At 36.8% G+C, this 18,646-nt stretch overlaps 2 protein-coding genes across 3 annotated transcripts; both read left to right on the forward strand.

The window, feature by feature from the left end:
• The first annotated feature begins 731 nt into the window (after positions 1–731).
• On the forward strand, positions 732–4,530 carry LOC124392048 (tumor necrosis factor receptor superfamily member 11B-like). The gene is made up of 4 exons (XM_046858738.1): positions 732–871; positions 1,969–2,341; positions 2,764–2,820; positions 4,448–4,530. The coding sequence occupies exons 1-4, from the start codon at positions 857–859 to the stop codon at positions 4,528–4,530; spliced, it is 528 nt and encodes a 175-aa protein (XP_046714694.1). The 5' UTR covers positions 732–856.
• Positions 4,531–14,924: 10,394 nt separating this feature from the next.
• On the forward strand, positions 14,925–18,393 carry LOC124392979 (tumor necrosis factor receptor superfamily member 11B-like). Of its 2 annotated transcripts, none has more exons than XM_046860304.1 (4): positions 14,925–15,075; positions 16,155–16,536; positions 16,957–17,136; positions 17,786–18,393. In XM_046860304.1, the coding sequence occupies exons 1-4, from the start codon at positions 15,061–15,063 to the stop codon at positions 18,097–18,099; spliced, it is 891 nt and encodes a 296-aa protein (XP_046716260.1). In that variant the 5' UTR covers positions 14,925–15,060; the 3' UTR covers positions 18,100–18,393. The 2 variants fall into 2 exon arrangements, with proteins under 2 accessions (XP_046716260.1, XP_046716261.1); XM_046860305.1 differs by lacking the exon at positions 14,925–15,075 and adding an exon at positions 15,120–15,377.
• The last annotated feature ends 253 nt before the right edge of the window (positions 18,394–18,646 follow it).

The raw sequence follows: 18,646 nt of genomic DNA on the forward strand, positions 1-18,646 counted from the left end.
CTGTGTGCATCTCTATCACACCTTTCCTTTGTATGCTAATACCTGACATATGTGGTGCTATTATCTTACGCATCATTTGTTTATAATAATATAATAGCTGATAATATGGTAATGCCCATATGTCCATTTTTCCTTTTTTTTTCAAAACATCAACTTTAGGACCTTCATGTTCCTAATATCTCTCAGCTCTTTTATTGTAAAGAATGTTATTGATTTCACATGTTGGTAAATTTTATTTTTTCTTTTCTGAAATAATGTAAAAAAAAAATGTATATATATATATATATATATATATATATATATATATATATATATATATATATATATATATATATATATATATATATATCTTTCGGCTTTTCCCACTAGGGCATAAATTATATATATATATATATATATATATATATATATATATATATATATATATATATATATATATATAAGAAATTCTGTTTTTGTTATTGTTGCTTTTTTTACATTTGTATTTTTGAATATAGAATAAATATATTTTCTGTTTCTGAATATAGACAATTTAGAATATAGAAAATCATGAACATATCAGCTTTGTCATATTGAATTAATCTGGAGGTGGTGAATTGGTGGTGGTGATGATGATGATGATGGTGATGGTGGTGATGGTGAGGAACCGAAGTTAAAATGTCGCTCAGGCATTTCGGAAATGTGTATGTTCATTTACTTGTTTGTGTTTACAACAATGTGTTGGGGTTTTTCCCCCCGGAAGTAACCAGTGACGCATCCACGAGCGTTTAAAAAGCGGACCGAGATCCTCCTTCATGACACCAGTACCGAAGAAAGAGAGAAAGCGAGAAATAGAGGAGCGCATTCAGACACACAGATGGCATTCCACGAGGTAAGTGCGTGCGTGCGTGCGTGTGTGTGTGTGTGTGTGTTTGCGCGCATGTGCGTCCGCGAGCACTGTACAGAACAGAACGCACGTTAAGAGCGCGGAGGCTTCGCTCGGGTTTTGCGCGTGTTTAATGCGGTCGTTTTGCGCCATGAATTCGGAGAACCGAACCTGTGATGGCAGGAGAGAGATAGTGAATAAGAGAAAACTGGAGAGAGAGAGAGAGAGAGAGAGAGAGAGAGAGAGAGAGAAAGAAAAGAAAGGGGTGATTGGTCTTAAACAGGGAGAAACGCTCCGACTGGCACCTTGGCACAGGTATGATGTTACAAAATAAAATGTACAATGTATTCAGCAAGGTTTTTTCTTAAAACTATACAGCACGTGCAATTATGGTACAACATGACTGACAAAAGTAAAGTTTAGCACCTTTTGGGATTGTTGTATATACTGCTGTATGGATTGTTGGTCATCAGGGTCTTTTGAGGAACCTGATATTTTTATTTATTCAGGAAAAAAGATTTATTAACAAGTGTTTAATGGGTTGTATATGCAAGGAATTTCTCCTGGTATGCTGGTGCTAGAAAAATAATAAAAATGACCTAAAATATTAAATAAAATACCAGAAGAACAGTGATCTGTAGATTCAGGATCTTACTGAACTGCACACAGATTCTGGTTCGATTCGGTTTCCTGTGTGGTACTGAAAAGACCCTTTGACGAGACGTGTCAGGAACAGAGATAATTTTATTGACCAATAAATCTTTAGTAATAAAATAAGGATATGGGTATGAGTCCAACTTAATGCTCTAATGCAATACAATAATGCAGTGACAATAAAGTTCTATCTATCTATCTATCTATCTATCTATCTATCTATCTATCTATCTATCTATCTATCTGTCTATCTGTCTATTTGTCTGCCTGTCTGTCTGTCTGTCTGTCTGTCTGTCCTGAGAAACATTGGGGAAACCCTGGAGCGTGCTGCAGTTTTGGTGGGCAGGAAAAAAAATAGTTTTGGTTGCCATAGTTACATTGACTTGTCTATTCATTCTGCCAAACAAAGATCCTTATAGTGTTGTACATGTGTGTGCTTGTTTCTGCAGTTTATCAAAACAGCTGCGCTGCTATTCAGCATCACAGCATCATTAATCCACGGCATGAGCGAGACCATGTACGAGGCGCGAGCTTCCTCCGGTCGAAAAATCTTGTGCGATCGCTGCCCTCCAGGTTCCCACATGCAGAAGCATTGCACTGAAACGCAGCCTACCGAGTGCCGACGATGCAACGAAGGCTTCTACACCGAGCACTGGAACTACATCTACGACTGTCTCCCCTGCGACTGGTGTTCACAAGATCAGGTTGTGACGCAGAAGTGCACCAGTTTCACTAACCGTGTGCGCATGCAAAGAAGGTTTTACCTCGATTCGGCGTCTGCGGCCGCAACGTGTGCCCACACGGCTCGAGTCAAAGAGAAAGGTAATTCTGTTAAAAAGTTATTCAGAATGTGTTTTTTTTGCTTAAGGACGCATGAAATGTACCAGTTTTAAAGAATCACTTCTGAGGATCTGAGGATCCTGTTACTCATGCAGATTATGGACTTCAATCAATGATGCTCATTCATTCCATCTCTGATGCCTATGTTACACGTGACCTGATAATAAAACCTTATATCGAGTGTGTACACGTCACTGCGAACATGTCGCACTGACTGTACATACTGATCCAATCTCATAGGTCATGCTGAATACATATTATCTAGTGGAGCTGAATGATTTTATAGAAAAATGAACAAATAAAATGCTTTACTATTGTATGTATGTTAAAGATGTGCCTTGTAAAAAGAAAAGTGTTCTTTATTTTTATTAAGCATTATTCTTATTCTTATTATTACTGAACAGGAACTCCACACGAAGACACAGTGTGTGAGCTTTGCAAGAACGGCTACCACGCAGCAGGTGAGCCTGGAAACACCCGGTGCGCCCAAAACACAGTGTGCAAATCAAAAGGAGCATTCAGATACTTCACCCTGCTTTTATGCCTTTTCAACAATGACGACATAACTAGATAAAAGATAACTTGTGCTCCCTTTAGTACCGTCACTCTTATTTTGTCGTTTTTGCCTCAAGTATTTCAAGTATGATATGAGCCACTAGTTATTCTTGGAAAATGTTCTTTGTCTTTTTCCTTCTCTGGAATGTTTAATTTGATTTCTTTTAAATATTCAAAAGATCCACTTTGACTTAACAACGCCAGCACATATACTGTTTAAAAAGCAAACAAAATGAAGTTCTTTGGTATTTAATGGTATGTATGAAAGGATTATAGACAGATTTTGCTTCCAAGAAGCCCCTACACTACCATGTCTGAATATGGCCAAATCACTCACACTTGTTTCTTGTCACTTTGAATATTGCCTCACGTTTGTCCACCACAGCTTTTCTAATAAATCGATTATATGGACAAAGGTTGAAATTCAGACATCTGTATGAAATTTTCCCTTGACTTGAACTAAGAGACCCAAATGTGTTCCAGCATAACAATGCCCCTGTGCACAGCTTCATGAAGATATACTTTATGCATTGGAGTGGAAGGTCTCCTGCTATCGAACACTGACCTTAACCCTATTAAACACCTTTTGGATGAATGTGAACACTGACTGACGCCTCCTCACCTGATTGTCATCAATACCTGACTTTACTAACACCCTTGTGGCTGAATGAATGTCCACAAATCTCACAAATGTAGTGAAATATTTTTGCAGAAAACTGAATTTTATTATAACTGCACATTTTAAACGTGGAACGGCATGTTCAGAAAGCACATACAAATTTGATAGTCAGGTGTCCACGAATTTTTGTCCATCTGCCTCCACTTCTACTATAGGACAATATGTAGTGAACATTTTGGAAACAAAAAAAAAATTATACAATATCCAAATACAAGTCAATCTGTGCAACAACAAAGTCTCAAATCATATATGATTCACTTCCTTCTTTAAAGCTTCTGTACTTTACCCTGAGGCGAAGATAAAACATCATGGATATGAATTAAAAATAGGCACTGATTTTATTTTTTTTAGTGTTTTTGATTTACAACTCTGTGTTTCATGACTCTTTTTTATTATTTATGTTTTTATTTTCCCAATTTTAGCAATTCTCATTGCCTGTTATTTTCTAGAGATCTTTGCACTTCACAAAATCTCACTTTAAACTGCTGATGTACGCAATGCTTCATAATGTGTTAGTAATGTATTAGTTTGTGTGTACATATATATATATATATATATATATATATATATATATATATATATATATATATATATATATATATATAACCGTATATATATATATATATATATATATATATATATATATATATATATATATCTTTTTTTTATAATAATAATAATTTGTCAAACTATCTGCCTCATGCAACGTTATTACCTCCATATGTTTTTGTTTTTTCTTTCTAATCCAGTAAAGATTCTCAAGTGTGCTTTTGATGTAAAGCTCTTGGATCTTGACTGAGAAGAATTTTGTTTTGTTTTCCGGTCTGTGTTGTGACACGTTTATGTCTCTGCAGGCAGTTCTGTTGACTTCATGGCTCTGTTTTTGCTGCAGTCTGCTTTTTCTAATTCTGTCAATAGCACAGGTGCACATCCTTAATTCACCTGCGCTAAAATTCAAGTGTCATATCAAAGAGTCTGAATACTTTTTAATGTATTATTTCATTGATTTTGAACTATTTTTAAATAAATTTGCAAACTTATGCCTAATCTGTATTTTTGCATCATTACTATGGGGTCACGTGTGTAGACTGATGAGGAAATATATACAAGGGGCATTGAAGTCAAAGCATGGCGGTACTTCACGCAGTAGTAAGTGCTATGCGTCCTATTACTGATAGGTGGCGCACATGTCAGTCCAGAGACCGCTAATCAAGATGACAGACAACAGTGTTAGTGGTTGCATAGAACAGTGTGTGGTGATAGTTTTTGTGAATGAAGGCAGATATATATACCATTCAAATGTCTTTCCGCTCAGCAACAGAAAGACTTTTAAATTGTGCAATAATACTATTGAAACAGTAGACTCGAGGACATAAACTGGAAAGATAGCTGAGAAATAGCACGTCCATATATCAATTGGCAAAAAAAAAAGATTAATCACATTATTACTAAGGCTGTTATAATATGATGACGTGTCTCATGTGGTTTTTTTGGGGGTTTTTTCGCTGTTGTTTTAGGTTTCTGGTCCAGTAGCTTTACAGTATAATGCAATAGGACAAGGAACAAGCGTGGGTGCAATGGTTAAAGGTCTGGTGTAAATATTATTAGTCTAGTGTCTAAGTGTGTGAGAGCAAGATAGTCGTCTAGGAAATGATGACAAATAATTTTCTTTTTTAATGTGCCTGTTTTTAATACCCAGTGAATATGTACATGGACAAATTTTGCTGCTTTATGCAAATGTATGTTTATTATAAGCAAAACCAAACTCAACCTAGAGCATAAATACAAAATATTCTTGTCAATGTTTTTTTCTTGTCAACTGTGTTTTAAATGACATAAATCATCAGAACACCAAACTTAACTTTTGGTTTGTTTCCACATGGACGGATTTAATTGAATGGAACTAGAACCCCTTGCTATTGATATAACATATTAATTATATTGATTAATTTAATGGAGTGAAGTGGAATCGAAATTTTAAAAAGTCTTTTAAGTATAAGTGATAGTGTGAATTGACGGATGTTGTAAAGAAGAAATCAACAGGAACGAGCCACATTAGTGACATGTGAGAAGCAGGACAGTTGATTGTCCATAGTTACCCCAAGGTTATGAGCAGTGGCTGACTGATCAGCTGTTCTGTTTTGCTCTGGTTGAGTTTTGGTTGATGAGCACTCATCCATGAAGATATGTCTGTCAAGCATGCCGTGATCCAAGCGGAAGCTGTGGTATCTGATGGAGGGAAAGAAAAGATGAGTTGAGTGTCATCTGCATAGCAGTGGTAAGAAAACCCATGTGAGGATATGACTTCACCAATGGAGTGGGTATAAAAAGAGAAAAGGAGGGGACCAAGTACCGAGCCTTGTGGGACACCAGTAGTGAGTCTGCACAGGGCAGATGTTTATCCCTTCCATGTTACCTGGTATGAGCGACCTTCCAGATTCCAAGGTATACTGGCAATGAGTGTTCTGGCTGTTTTGGGTTTTTCGCTACTTTCCCTTTAATTCACCCAGATCAGGTATATTTAAATTGGACCATCATACGATCTATTGTTACCGTTGGTATATGACTTTGAAGGGCACTCAGATCTTATTTACAACTCGTACCTGTTGTCATGAAACATCTAGCTATATTATTTAACACTTTACAACCAGTTGATTCTGTACAGTCATTGCATAGACATTCTGATGCTGTTCAGGTTTATATACACAGTGGTGTGTCATCAGTAAAATTAACTAATTCCCGTATGGAGGTCTGACCTGCGCTGCAAACCACACCTTCTGCCCGGAGGTGACAGAGAGATTTTTCAGTGGAACAAATAAACATCTTTTAGAGCTCCAATGGACAGTGATGTCTTCCCGTGGCGGTAGGTCACTTTCTATGAGCAAGGTAGGTTGACAACCTTGGTTGACAGAATGGACTTGGTGCAAAATATGATTTTGCAGCCTGAATATCTGAACCAACCACAGGTGGAGGCAAACCTGGCTAAAAGGAAGGGAGATTTGGTGAAACATTCGGGGAAGCATTCGATAGTCAGAACTTCCCACACAGTCTCCGTGTGTCTCTATTGCCAGGTACAGTGACTCTTTAACACTGTAAACTGTATTGCTAATCTATTTGGTTTTATGCTGATCATTTTGTGTAACTTTCTTCTATTATTTGTTTTAGATTTGACAGATGTTTATTGATTATTGCATGGCAAATAAATGTACATTTCTCTGAAATTTCCAGAAATTATTTATATCTAGTAGATATCTATGTAGTCTGGTGTTACTGCAAAACTACATCTGGGAGCTTCTGATTTCTGACTATCTCTGACTTAATGTAGCAAGTTATAACAAAGGGACGGTGAGCGAGTTGGCCAAGCACAAGGCTCTAAGCGTCTCCGGGTCCATAATGAATGCTTAGAATAACCTATTAAAATTTAAGAAGTCAAGTCAAGTTTATTTCTATAGCGCTTTTCACAACAGACATTATCTCACAGCAGCTTTACAAAAATCAACAGTCAAGGTGAATGGTGTGCATTTATGCCTGATGAGCAGCCGTGGCGACAGTGGCAAGAAAAAACTCCCTTAGATGTTATGAGGAAGAAACCTTGAGAGGAACCAGTACGCAATTCTAAATACCAATACCAATCCAATTTAGTTTTTCTCCATTTTCTCTCTATATTACGGGCTGTTCTCTTGAGAGAATGCGTATGACTATTATACTAAGGTGCAGGTGCTTGTTCTCTAACCTTTTTTAACCGGATGGGGGCAACAGTGTCTAATGTGCTAGTGAGGATAAGGTCTATGTTGTTAGTCATTCTATCAAGATTATTAGCAGTTATGGGTTTGGTGAGAAATTGAGATAAATCAGGCAGGTTATTTATGAATCTGTCCTTAGTGGTCGGAACAATAGTCCTACCAGGTCGATAACGTGGTGAAACACGGCTAATCTGCTCTACCGGTAGTGTGTTCAATATGAGGTAATGGAAGTAATACAACAAATAAGGTGATCAGCTTTAATGAGATATATACCTGGGGTCCACAGTGCAAAGTAATGGAGAGTGTGTTAGAGAAGTAAAGAAAAGAGTGCAGGCAGGGTGGAGTGGGTGGAGAAGAGTGATAGTAGGGTATCTGCAAGAATGAAAGGGAAAGTTTATAGGACTGTGGTGAGACCTGCGATGTTGTATGGATTAGAGACAGTGGCATTGAGTAAAAGACAGGAGGTGGAGCTGGAGGTAGCAGAGCTGAAGATGTTAAGGTTTTCGTTGGGAGTGACGAGGATGGACAAGATTAGAAATGAGTTTATTAGAGGGACAGCACATGTAGGATGTTTTGGTGACAAGGTGAGGGAGGCGAGATTGAGATGGTTTGGACATGTGCAGAGGAGGGACATGAATTATATTGGTAGAAGAATGCTGAAGATGGAGCCACCAGGTAGGAGGAAAAGAGGAAGGCCAAGGAGGAGGTTCATGGATGTGGTGAGGGAAGACATGCAGGTAGTTGGTGTGAAAGAGGCAGATGTAGAGGACAGGGTGGTATGGAGACGGATGATCCGCTGTGGCGACCCCTAATGGGAGCAGCCGAAAGAAGAAGAAGAAGATTCCAGTTAAAACTTTATTACAAATTAGAGTCAGATTAGAGTTAAAAATTGGATTCATTGGATTCAATTGCAATCCAATTTAGTAATCTTTTACAGCAGTGTGAGAGAGACTGACAAGCAGCATACCTTCACCCACACCAGTAGATTCCGTTGGTGGGCCATTGGGTGGGTTATACTACAACTTTGTCTAAAGTGCATGTAACGTCACCTCAAAATCCATAAACTGTAATAATAAATAAACATTCGGTGCCACCAAGATGAGGATGATTGAGTCTTGTTTCTCTCAAGGTTTCTTCGACATGCCATGTCAAGGGGGTTTTGCTCACCAGAGTCACCACTGGTACAAGGGATAAAAGATAAACTTATTTATATATATATATATATATATATATATATATATATATATATATATATATATATATATATATATATATATATATATATATATATATATATATATATATATATATATATATATATATATATATATATATATATAAACAATTATAAGGTACACACGTATACATTATTTTATTATGCTTTATCTCTGTAATGTCCATTGTTAAAAGCGCTATACAAATAAAATGAATTGAATCGAACCCTTTTATATTGTTTGATAGTTTCACCTAGAACCCTGTTCCTGAAGAAATGCTGTCTCATGGTTGAAATGACAAAGCCTCTTGACTTGTGATTGTTGTTTTAACGGAACATCTCATGGCACAAAAACTCCTTTGCTCAGTATTGTGTTTCACAAACGTTCCGTGGCGATAATTTAAACCAATTACTTTACAGTCCAATCCTGATCTCTTCACTGACAAACGGAGAATAAGTAGAGATTTTGTGTAGGCGTCACAGAAACTATGATCTTATGATTTGGTCTTAAGAGCTACAAATGGTAGCACATGACCGTATTGTTGTCGAGTTTTTTTTTTTTATTATTGTTTCGTAAACTGTTAGATTCTAAGCACACACACACACACACACACATACAAACCAGTTTTATGAATGTGTTTATGTAATATGTTACATTAAATCAAATGATGTCATAGCAGAACACTACTTAAAACACAAGACTCATGCTGTTTGGGTGAATGCCAGACAGTTATGGAAGTGTTGAGGGCACACATTTGGTACTTAATCATTTTATAATAAACTGCTGTCACCCAATTTTACAATATTAAGAACTTATTGATGCTTCCACTAAAGATTTATTGGGAAATGGACATTTTATCTTCATTTTATCTAATAAATAAATAAATAAATAAATAAATAAAGTAAAAATAAAAATAAAGATCTGCTTATGTTCGTTCGAAATGGGAACAATGAATGATTCTGATTAATTAATGTGTCTCACCATAGCCTTGTTAACCATTTAAATAGGATAAAATCACCTCAAATTTGATATCAGGAATTGCAATGATTCAATATTCATTATTTATATACTTTATTATTATAGAGCAAACAATGTGCAAAATAAATGTTACTTGGCATTGCACAGTAAATAATATCCATTATGTGTTCACTATTTACTATACAGTTCTTATGGTAACAGTTTATGAAAGATTTCATAGCAAAAGGAAACTGTCAGGAAGGAAGGGACTGTTTTTTATTTTTGTCAGGTCAAGATCCTTTAACCGAGCCAATGATGAGAAATGTATGTAAAAGAAAAACACTGCAGGGACAGAACAGGACAGTGTGTACCCAGATTATGTGACACATAAGGAAAAGAACAAAAGGGACAAAGGAAATAGCACATGAGCCATTTTCTGAGCAAAAGCTTAGGGACATTTTGAAGAATTCCAAATATTTTAGAGGAAATTTAGCCAAACGAATCCCCTGAGATTTTTTTATAAATCTCAAAAATGCCCCAGCAGAAATGTTCTGACTTTTTTACCAACCTCAAGCAACTCATTGAAAGGGATGTTTTTGAAAACCAAATCCAACAGTGAGTCAATATTTGCTGTTATGTTAACCTCCACATTTCTTTTAGGATATTCCACTAGATTTTGGAGTGTGTTTGTGGAGATTTATTCAGCCACAAGGGCTTTAGGGACGTCATGATGTAGGTTAAAGCAGTCAGTGGGCCATTTGATCCCAAAGGTGGTCATTAGGGTTGAAGTCAGAGCTCTATTGCAGAACACTTAAGATCTTCCACTCTAACTCATGTGTACCATATGTTCATGGAGATGGTTTTGGCTATATGTTCTGAAGAAGGAAAGATTACATGCCTCCAACTTTGTGGTAACAGTTTTAGGATTAACCACATACACACTATATGGACAAAAGGATTGTGACACCTGACTTTTTAAGACATATACGGTTCTTTCCCAAACTGTTAAAGCCAAGACACACAATTGCATGAAATTTCGCCTTCACTTGACCTAGGAGACCCAAACTTGTTCCAGCATGATCATACACCCATGTGCACAAATCCAGCCCCATGAAGATCTGCTTTGCATGGGTTGGAGTGGACGATCACCTGCTATAGACCTCTGACCTCAACCCTATGGGATGAATTGGAACACTGACTGCACCCCAGGCCTCCTCACCTGAACTACATCAGTGCCTGACTTTACTAACACTTTAGTGTCTGAATGAGCACAATCTTCACAATCCAAAATATAGTGCAACATCTTCCCAGAAAAGTGAAGGGAATTATAAGAGCAAATTGGGACTAGATGTGGAATCAAATGCTCAAAAAAAGCATAAATCATACTTATAACCAGGTGTCCACAAATTTTTGGCAATATAGTGTAGCTGGAAAGGTCAGGTGTCCCAAAAAGTTGATCCATATAATTTATGTCATTTGATTTAGTTACATTATTATATAGTGCTTTAACAGTAGACACTGTCACATTGCAGCTTTAAAATAATACGGATGTTGATTTAAAATAAACCTGAGACGAGTCTCATAATTATACCATTCTGACAAAAGCTATGGAGGCGTCTTTAAAATGACATATACACACATTTTCCTTTAGCTTGCTATATTTGGGGTTTAGAAAGTTCTAGGCTATTTTGAAGAACTTCAGACCTAAATCTTTGTATATTTTGCTCTTGACATTTTGAAGAAAAATCCCCTCAAAATTTCACTCGTTTGGCTCCGGTGTGGTTTGATGGTATCGCTGTGGCGTCTCTATGACTGTAATTTTGCACCGAGGTTTGAAGTGTGCCTGGCCTTTTAACAACGTTGTTATTTTGGAAATGATCTTATGAAACTAATAGAGCTTCTCGAGCAACTTTTAAAGTGTCTTTTTATAACTTACGTCAGTGAGATACTGGATTGTGAGCTTTTTATTTATTAAAACCTTTTTCCAAGCATTTGAACCTGTAGTATGGGACAAATCAGCTATTTAAATTAAATGAATTTAATATCTTATATATTTGCTATTTCTTCTTTTTTGCATATCCCAGCTTTGGAGGATCCAAATGTCAAAGCACATTTAGCATAGCAATGGCCAACCTTAATAGCCCAGAGCCTTAACTATTCATCCAGAATCACAGGTAATTATATTAATCATACATTTTGCACTCCAATCAAATCTATTGTAAGGTAACGCCTTTAACTGGTCCTCTGTTACTTGGAGTGTTCTGGATTAAAGGAGTCATTGCTGCTGCCTAGAGGGTTCCTCGTGTTTGCGGTTCTTTAACATGAGCGAACGTGTCGATCACCCTTACTCTTATTGGTGTATGCTCCAGGTTTGTGTGTGCAAGAGCCCAACCATTTCTCCTGCTTGTGTAAAAGGTATACAAGTTGTGTTGCAAGGTGATTCAAGGGAGAACTCATTCCACCTATAGAGTATAAGGATTTCTGATCTTCATGATAAGATTAAATTTTTTGGCCAAATTCTGTTTTCTTAGCAACTTAACAAGAAAGCAAATGAATGAATCAATCAATGAATAAATGGCTACAATAAGTGTTAATTATAGGTGACAAGTCAACATAGAATGGAAACCGGACAAAAGGATGTTTCTTGATAAGATAACAAGTTCAAATGAGATGAGATGTGAATCAAGCTAATAAGCTTTCTTCTCTGCCAAGCAGTACACCGTCCGTATACGTGCATAAACTCATGTATGTCAAACGCATAGTGCCTTTCTCCTGATGTCTTTTTTCTCTCTCATGTGTCTTGGAAGGATAGGCTAGAGATAGCTATCAGGCTAGGATTTGGCAAGTCACCAGACTGTTCTTGCATGATTTTTCTACAGTTCCCTGTAAGCTAGCAGACGCAGTATTTGCAGTCCCTTTTATAGATCGTATCTTGGAAATATATCTCTATCTTGGAAATATAAAGACCACACCTCATCAAGAGTACGCTTCATTAAGAGGAAGATCATAGAGAGCCTATAGCACCACCCAAAACCGGTTCGAGATAAACTATCGACATACCGAGACCGAAATTTGTATTCCACAAAGGTAAGATTAATCTTCGATGAAAGGCTTGATTGGTATTGTGTATATAGCAGTATTAAATTCAGTGTCACAAATGAGTCACACTTCTTAATAATATAAATACCACCTTCACAGTTTCACAGTACACTTTATCTCAAGATTATCAATGATGTTCGTGATGTCTCTCATTGTCTTTAGCATTAAGCTCAGGTAAAAATAAAGGTCCATTTTCTGTTGTCACTTGATAATTGGGTTTTTGTGTGTGTGTTTTAGGAGTTCTGTTTTGCGGTTGAACTGAAAGATATATCTGCACTTGCATCTGCTCATCATTTAATGCATGACAGAGGGTTTTTTCTGTAAAGGCAACATGATTCCAAGACATGATTTGCATTTCCAGTGATCTCTAGTTCTATATATCACATTTAGGGTCAAATTCAGTGTGTATATATATAAATTTATATATACAATTTTGGGTCTCCTACTTCAAGTGAAGGGAAAGTTTTAAACTACCCCCTTATAAAGACCCTACAGAATTGTGCACCACACACAGGGTGGGAACAGTTCAGGGCAGAACCAAACATGGTTGAAATATTCATGTGTCTTAACACTCTGACTGTATGCTGTGGTATCTGGTGGTAGGTTATTATTACAGATCCTCTAAATCCAGTGAGGTGAGACCTCTATTGAGCAGACTTGCTGATCCAGCCTGCACCAGAGATGCTTGATTGAACAAATATCTGGGGACTTTTCAGGCTGAGTCAACATCTTGAACTCATGACAATTTTTTTTTCATTGTACATGTAGAGGGAGTTTCATCCTGAAAGAAGCTGTAGCTATTAAGATCTCATTAATATTTTAGTTTGATGGTTCATGATAAAGTTACTCAAATGAAAGCCAGGAACAAGAGCTTCTCAGTATTACTCTGACTAGATCATCGCCCTCCATCCATGGTCCAGTTTTTATGCTCAAACGATCATTGTTGGAGCTTTCAGTACAACATTGGACCACTTTTAATTATTTCTAAATAAAAGAATTCAATTCAATTTTTAGAGTTAAAGTTGAAAGTTACATGGCTATAAGTTTGTCCTTTATAAATGTATCCCTGATGAGCGAGACAGTGGTGACTAAGGAAAGAAAAAACTCCCTGACAGGAACCTGGCTCAGGAGGCAATCCATCCTAAACTGGGTGGCGTTGAATCTCCGGTCATTACGGTTCCATTCATTGTTGAGGTTCCCAGTTCAGTGATAGGTTAATAAACAAAAAATTATTCTTGCAAACTGGTTATATTAATTACAGTCCAAATCCATGCTCAAAGTTCTTGAGTTGCTTAGGAAATTCATGGATCTTTAGGCTATTCATGTTGGACCATCCTCAGCTGTATACAGTGAAGAGAACCGTATTCAGAGGTAGAGAGTTGGAATGAATCAGACAGCTCCGAAGAGAAAAAAGGGACAGGAGGACAGGATCACTGGATACTGGTGGTTTAGGTGCATGTTAAAGTCAACAGAAAGAAAGAAAGAAAGAAAGAAAGAAAGAAAGAAAGAAAGAAAGAAAGAAAGAAAGAAAGAAAGAAAGAAAGAGTGGAGAAAGGAATATGGATTATTAAGTATCCTTATTGTTATAAAATAATTTAATAGTTGTTTGTATTGCGCTTTTAACAATGAACATTGTCTCAAAGCAGCTTTATAATAAAAGCAGCTATTAATATAATAATATAATAGCTGATAATATGGTAATGCCCATATGTCCATTTTTCCTTTTTTTTTTCAAAACATCAACTTTAGGACCTTCATGTTCCTAATATCTCTCAGCTCTTTTTATTGTAAAGAATGTTATTGATTTCACATGTTGGTAAATTTATTTTTTTTTCTTTTTCTGAAATAATGTAAAAAAAAAAATGTATATATATATATATATATATATATATATATATATATATATATATATATATATATATATATATATATATATATATCTTTCGGCTTTTCCCACTAGGGCATAAATTATATATATATATATATATATATATATATATATATATATATATATATATATATATATATATAAGAAATTCTGTTTTTTGTTATTGTTGCTTTTTTTTACATTTTTATTTTTGAATATAAAAGAAATATATTTTGTGTTTCTGAATATAGAAAATATAGAATATAGAAAATGTCAGCTTTGTCATATTGAATTAATCTGGAGGTGGTGAATTGGTGGTGGTGATGATGATGGTGATGGTGATGGTGGTGATGGTGAGGAACCGAAGTTAAAATGTCGCTCAGGCATTTCGGAAATGTGTGTGTATGTTCATTTACTTGTTTGTGTTTACAATAATGTGTTGGGGTTTTTCCCCCCGGAAGTAACCAGTGACGCATCCACGAGCGTTTAAAAAGCGGACCGAGATCCTCCTTCATGACACCAGTACCGAAGAAAGAGAGAAAGCGAGAGAGAGAGAAATAGAGGCGGGAGCGCATTCAGACACACAGATGGCATTCCACGAGGTAAGTGCGTGCGTGCGTGCGTGTGTGTGTGTGTGTGTGTGCGCGCATGTGCGTCCGCGAGCACTGTACAGAACAGAACGCACGTTAAGAGCGCGGAGGCTTCGCTCGGGTTTTGCGCGTGTTTAACGCGGTCGTTTTGCGCCATGAATTCGGAGAACCGAACCTGTGATGGCAGGAGAGAGATAGTGAATGAGAGAAAACTGGAGAGAGAGAGAGAGAGAGAGAGAGAGAGAGAGAGAAAGAAAGAAAGGGGTGATTGGTCTTAAACAGGGAGAAACGCTCCGACTGGCACCTTGGCACAGGTATGATGTTACAAAATAAAATGTACAATGTATTCAGCAAGGTTTTTTCTTAAAACTATACAATTATGGTACAACATGACTGACAAAAGTAAAGTTTAGCACCTTTTGGGATTGTTGTATATACTGCTGTATGGATTGTTGGTCATCAGGGTCTTTTGAGGAACCTGATATTTTTATTTATTCAGGAAAAAAGATTTATTAACAAGTGTTTAATGGGTTGCATATGCAAGGAATTTCTCCTGGTATGCTGGTGCTAGAAAAATAGAAAAACTGACCTAAATATGAACTAACAGAAGAACAGTGATCTGTAGATTCAGGATCTTACTGAAGTGCACACAGATTCTGGTTTGATTCGGTTTCCTGTGTGGTACTGAAATGACCCTTTGACGAGACGTGTCAGGAACAGAGATCATTTTATTGACCGATAAATCTTTAGTAATAAAATAAGGATATGGGTATGAGTCCAACTTAATGCTCTAATGCAATACAATAATGCAGTGACAATAAAGTTCTATCTATCTATCTATCTATCTATCTATCTATCTATCTATCTATCTATCTATCTGTCTATCTGTCTATCTGTCTATTTGTCTGCCTGTCTGTCTGTCTGTCTGTCTGTCTGTCCTGAGAAACATTGGGGAAACCCTGGAGTGTGCTGCAGTTTTGGTGGGCAGGGGAAAAAATATTTTTATTTGCCATAGTTACATTGACATGTCTATTCATTCTGCCAAACAAAGATCCTTATAGTGTTGTACATGTGTGTGCTTGTTTCTGCAGTTTATCAAAACAGCTGCGCTGCTATTCAGCATCACAGCATCATTAATCCACGGCATGAGCGAGACCATGTACGAGCGCGAGCTTCCCTCCGGTCGAAAAATCTTGTGCGATCGCTGCCCTCCAGGTTCCTACATGCGGAAGCATTGCACTGAAACGCAGCCTACCGAGTGCCGACGATGCAACGAAGGCTTCTACACCGAGCACTGGAACTACATCTACGACTGTCTCCCCTGCGACTGGTGTTCACAAGATCAGGTTGTGACGCAGAAGTGCACCAGTTTCACTAACCGTGTGTGCGCATGCAAAGAAGGTTTTTACTCGTATTCGGGCGTCTGCCGGCCGCATACGGTGTGCCCACACGGCTTCGGAGTCAAAGAGAAAGGTAATTCTGTTTAAAAGTTATTCAGAATGTGTTTTTTTTGCTTACGGACGCATGAAATGTACCAGTTTTGAAGTATCACTTCTGAGGATCTGAGGATCCTGTTACTCATGCAGATTATGGACTTCAATCAATGATGCTCATTCATTCCATCTCTGATGACTATGTTACACGTGACCCGACAATAAAACCTTATATCGAGTGTGTACACGTCACTGCAAACATGTCGCACTGACTGTACATACTGATCCAATCTCATAGGTCATGCCGAATACATATTATCTAGTGGAGCTGAATGATTTTATAGAAAAATGAACAAATTAAATGCTTTCCTATTGTATGTATGTTAAAGATGTGCTTTGTAAAAAAAGAAAAGTGTTCTTATTCTTATTAAGCATTATTATTATTATTATTACTGAACAGGAACTCCACACGAAGACACAGTGTGTGAGCTTTGCAAGAACGGCTACCACGCAGCAGGTGAGCCTGGAAACACCCGGTGCGTCCAAAACACAGTGTGCAAGTCAGAAGAGAAGCTCCAGATACATGGCAGCAACTGTTTGGACAACGTGTGTGTCACCTGCAAAAACATCATACATCAAGGTATGCTGCAGTGCTGAAATGGAAATCACTAGGGTGCGCCTATTTCTGTTCAACAAGTCGTATTATTAGAAACGTCTTGTCAGCCAGGAAATGAACAAAAGCTACATGCAACCGGTTTGCTGACAGAAGTGAAAATGTGAGCAAAACCAACTGGATCTTAAGAGGTGTCAGTTTAAAAGGCGTAATGGTTGGAGCATGCAAATTATTTAAGCATGACTTAACATGTTAGCTGGGGATTGCAGAAAGTGGAGAAGAGGTGAAGAGATTCCAGGTTTGGCTTTCGATTCGTAGCTGGAATGCAGACTTTGCACGCTGTGTATGAGAAACAGAGCGTTATTAGAGCATGAAGAAGACTGTAACTTGGCATTCACAAGTCTGTGTGAATGGGATAAATATAAACCTGTTATTTGTCTTTGGAATTTTCAGCATTGAAGTTATGAAAACCCTCGTGAACAGTTACAACCACTATGAACTTGTCTGAATGTTTGGTCTCGATTTCATAATAAATGATAGAATAGATGCTGAGAGCAGGGTTTCGAAAATAGGTCTGAGGATAAATTATTCATTCTTGTCTTGAATAATAAATCAGCAAAGGTAATTAGATGTAAGCTCTATTATAAGCTGTTTTTTGTTTTATTTCTGTTTTTAGGTTGGGTAAACCTCACCTACCAGTGCTTTCTAGAAATCTTCAAGAGGCACAACAACCTAAAGCTACAACAGTTCGTTAATGGCTTAGACATTTTCGACAACGAGCAAGTATTACACTCCATCCCAGATAAGGACGCCTGTATTCACCACCTGCACCGGTGGTTCAGCAGGGCTTCAGAGGAACAAGTCCACAAACTTCCAGATCAGCTCCAGAAGGCCGGTATGAAGAACCTGTCGCAGAAAATCAGGAACAGAATCCACAATATCCAAATACAAGTCAATCTGTGCAACAACAAAGTCTCAAATCATATATGATTCACTTCCTTCTTTAAAGCTTCTGTACTTTACCCTGAGGGGCGAAGATAAAACATCATGGATATGAATTAAAAAATAGGCACTGATTTTATTTTTTTTAGTGTTTTTTGATTTACAACTCTGTGTTTCATGACTCTTTTTTTATTATTTATGTTTTTTATTTTCCCAATTTTTAGCAATTCTCATTGCCTGTTATTTTCTAGAGATCTTTGCACTTCACAAAATCTCACTTTAAACTGCTGATGTACGCAATGCTTCATAATGTGTTAGTAATGTATTAGTTTATGTGTGTACATATATATATATATATATATATATATATATATATATATATATATATATATATATATATATATATATATATATATATATATATATATATATATATATATATATATATATATATATATATCTTTTTTTTTTATAATAATAATAATTTGTCAAACTATCTGCCTCATGCAACGTTATTACCTCCATATGTTTTTTGTTTTTTTTCTTTCTAATCCAGTAAAGATTCTCAAGTGTGCTTTTGATGTAAAGCTCTTGG

This window comes from Silurus meridionalis, chromosome 10 (assembly GCF_014805685.1).
Source record: "Silurus meridionalis isolate SWU-2019-XX chromosome 10, ASM1480568v1, whole genome shotgun sequence".
Lineage (NCBI taxonomy): Eukaryota > Metazoa > Chordata > Actinopteri > Siluriformes > Siluridae > Silurus > Silurus meridionalis.